Source organism: Myotis lucifugus, unplaced genomic scaffold (assembly GCF_000147115.1).
Source record: "Myotis lucifugus unplaced genomic scaffold, Myoluc2.0 scaffold_425, whole genome shotgun sequence".
Classification (NCBI taxonomy): Eukaryota; Metazoa; Chordata; class Mammalia; order Chiroptera; family Vespertilionidae; genus Myotis; species Myotis lucifugus.
Window position 1 is genome coordinate 938182 of NW_005871473.1, and position 3249 is coordinate 941430.

At 47.1% G+C, this 3249-nt stretch overlaps 1 protein-coding gene across 1 annotated transcript in view; it reads left to right on the plus strand.

Moving 5' to 3' along the window:
- The window catches only part of SV2B (synaptic vesicle glycoprotein 2B), a 20662-nt gene that overhangs the window by 8131 nt on the left and 9282 nt on the right, over positions 1-3249 (plus strand). Inside the window, exon 5 of the mRNA XM_023744048.1 lies at positions 1853-1942. Within this exon, the coding sequence (XP_023599816.1) occupies positions 1853-1942 (90 nt within the window). The remainder of the gene's footprint in view (positions 1-1852; positions 1943-3249) is intronic.

Below are 3249 nucleotides of genomic sequence, written 5' to 3' on the forward strand. Positions count from 1 at the left end.
GAGGCTCTGCAAAGCTGTGTGACGTTTCTCCTTGGGAGGTCTGTGGTGAAGCTTGTCACTTCAGGACTCTTAGCCATGCAGGACCCCTCCTCACCCAAAGGCAGCTCCCGGGGTCCTGAGAGGTGAGTCCCCGGAGCCTTCCACCTCGGGGTCTCCTGCGTGCAGCGGTCAGACGGGGTTGGGCTGGTAGAGGGGCAGTAGGACTCACAGGCTCTTGCAGCCCCAAGTCTGAGTCCACTTGTGGGCCTCCTTCTTGATCTTTCTTCAGAGTGAAATTTCCCACTGACCAGGAAACAGCTGTAGCTGAGAGTGGGTTTTTTAAAAAATATATTTTTATTGATTTTTCACAGAGAGGAAGGGAGAGGGATAGAGAGTTAGAAACATCGATGAGAGAGAAACATCGGTCAGCTGCCTCCTGCACGCCCCCTACTGGGGATGTGCCCGCAACCAAGGTACATGCCCTTGACCGGAATCGAACCTGGGACCTTTCAGTCCGCAGGCCGATGCTCTATCCACTGAGCCAAACTGGTTAGGGCTGGGAGTGGGTTTTTTTTAACAATATATTTTTATTGATTTCAGAGAGAGGAAGGGAGAGGGAAAGAGAGAAACATCAGTGATGAGAGAGAATCATTGATCCGCTGTCTCCTGCACGCCCCCTTCTGGGGATGGAGCCCGCAATCTGGGCATGTGCTCTGACTGGGAATCGAACTGTGACCCCCTGGTTGATAGGTCAATGCTCAACCACTGAGCCACACCGGCCGGGGAGCAGGGAGTGTTTTTAACCAGGGATATCTCAAAAGTTACCCTTGGCTGTGTATTAGCATCCTGGAGCTGCTGTAACAAAGGAGCACAAACTGAGTGGCTCAGAGGAAGGGACACTTGTCTCAGCAGCTGGAGGCTGAAAGTCCAAAGCCAAGGTGTGGGCGGGGCCACACTCCCTCTGGAGCTCCCAGGGGGATCCTTCCTCACCTCTTTTACTGGGTTCAAAGCTCTATCACACCAGTCCCTGCCTTTGTCATCACACGTGACCTCCCTGTGTGTCTCCGTGACTTCACACGGTGTCTTCTAATAAAGACCCAGTCCTATGGATTAGGGGCCCACCTACTCCAGAACGACCTCATCCTAATTACATCCGCTGCAATCCTTTTTCCAAAAAGGTCACACTGTGAGGTCCTGGGGCAGTGATTCCCAAAGTGGGCCCTACCGCCCCCTGGTGGGCGCTGCAGCGATCCAGGGGGGCGGTGATGGCCACAGGTGCATTTGTTTGAACTTTTTTTGTATTACCTTTCTATTCTGAGTTCAATAAATAGCTTCATAATTTCAAACTTCAATGTTTCTAATTTACACCTTTCTTTACTATATTTTACGAAAAAGGTAGAAACATGAATACATATATCTTTCTGTTTAATTGCCATTAAAATTTTAAAAAAAATTAATTTCCAGGGGGCGCTGAGTAATATTTTTTTCTGGAAAGGGGGCGGTAGGCCAAATAAGTTTGGGAACCACTGTCCTGGGGGTTAGGACTTCAGCATATCTTTTGGGGGAGGGGACACAGTGCCACTCGTGCCATGCTGTGTCTTTGCTTTATCCTGTCAGGGACTAAATGACCTCCACCCAGGAGCCCATTCAATCTTACAGCTCCAGCAGCTGCAGTGAAAAATGATGTTAATACTGAGCATTCACACCTTGAAGGCACAACCTCATAATCCTCCCACCGTGGGCTGGGGACAGAAACGTGTCCTCGTCTTTCACAAGCCCTGCGTAGTCACAAGTCCACGGCCCGTCGCCTCAAACTCAGGTGTCAGCATGAAACAGCCAAGGGCTCCTCACCTGTCTTTCCTTGGTTTACCAGATGGGCAAACACGACGAAGCTTGGATGATTCTCAAGAAAGTCCATGACACCAACATGAGAGCTAAGGGGACCCCGGAGAAGGTGTTCACGGTGAGTGGGGGGTCGCCTATGCCAGCAACAGGGGCTTCTCTCCTCTTTTCTGGTTTGGTTTGCTGGAAAATAATGTTGTTATGTAAGCGCAGCCCAGAAAACTTGTCTCTGATGAATAAGACCCCTGACATTCTTATCCTAATAAGTTCTTTGCATTTTGATGGATTTCCTTTTCAGTACCAATAATAATGAAAGATAAAACTAGCTGTGTTCATGAGGGGATAACATAATTGCATGTATTCACAAGTACATGTTACTTAAGAGTTCTCATGAGTATTCTATATGTTATCTCATAGTGTTCATAAGCATGCTTTTAAAAAATATATATTTTATTGCTTTCAGAGAGGAAGGAAGAGGGAGAGAGAAAGAGAGAAAGACCAATGATGACAGAGAATCATTGATTGGCTGCCTCCTGCACAACCCCCACTGGAGATTGAGCCCTCAATCCCGGTGGTCAAGGGCACATGCTCTCTCCACTAAGCCAAACCAGCTAGGGCCATAAGCACGCTTTTTATTTTATCCTCATCTGAGGATTTTTTTTCCATTGATTTTTTTTTTTTTTTTTTTTTAGAGAGAGAGTGGAAGGGACGGGGAGAGATACAGAGAGAGAAACATAGATGTGAGAGAGACACATCAATTGCTTGCCTCCCACATGTACCCCGACCAGGCTGGGGATGGGGCCTGCAACCGAGGTACGTGCCCTTGACCAGAATCGGAACCCAGAATCAGTCCATGGGCCAATGCTCTAATCACTGAGCAAAACTGGCTAGGGCTGTTCTGTCGTGTTTTTAAAATGTCCTACATAGCAAACCCCATTTCCCCCATTACACACACACACACACACACACACTATTGCCTACATGCGTTCTAGAATTCTGTGATGTTAATAACCATTGAGGATAAACTTGTGAATTTTAAGGTAGAGTCAACCCTACTGTGGGAAAATCAGATATACATGGGAATTTAGTGAATTATTACCCATTAATTTCAAGGCTTGACTGAGGGATACGACCGATTCATTTTTGTCTGCAGTGGGGTAAATATCCCAAAGAAATGCTGTGTACATCTTTGGTTATAATGTGCACTATTAACCGGTACACCAAGTGTGCATTATTAACCAGTACACCAAATGTGCACTACCTGGTATTAACCAGCACACCAAATCCGCATTACTATCCGGTACACCCAATGTGCATTATTAACCGGTACACCTGGTAAGCATCACTGAACTAGAGGGTCGCCACAGGCTCTCTGGCCCTCCATACGTTAATAAAGTCACCTCCATAAAACTACAAATGGAAAAGTCT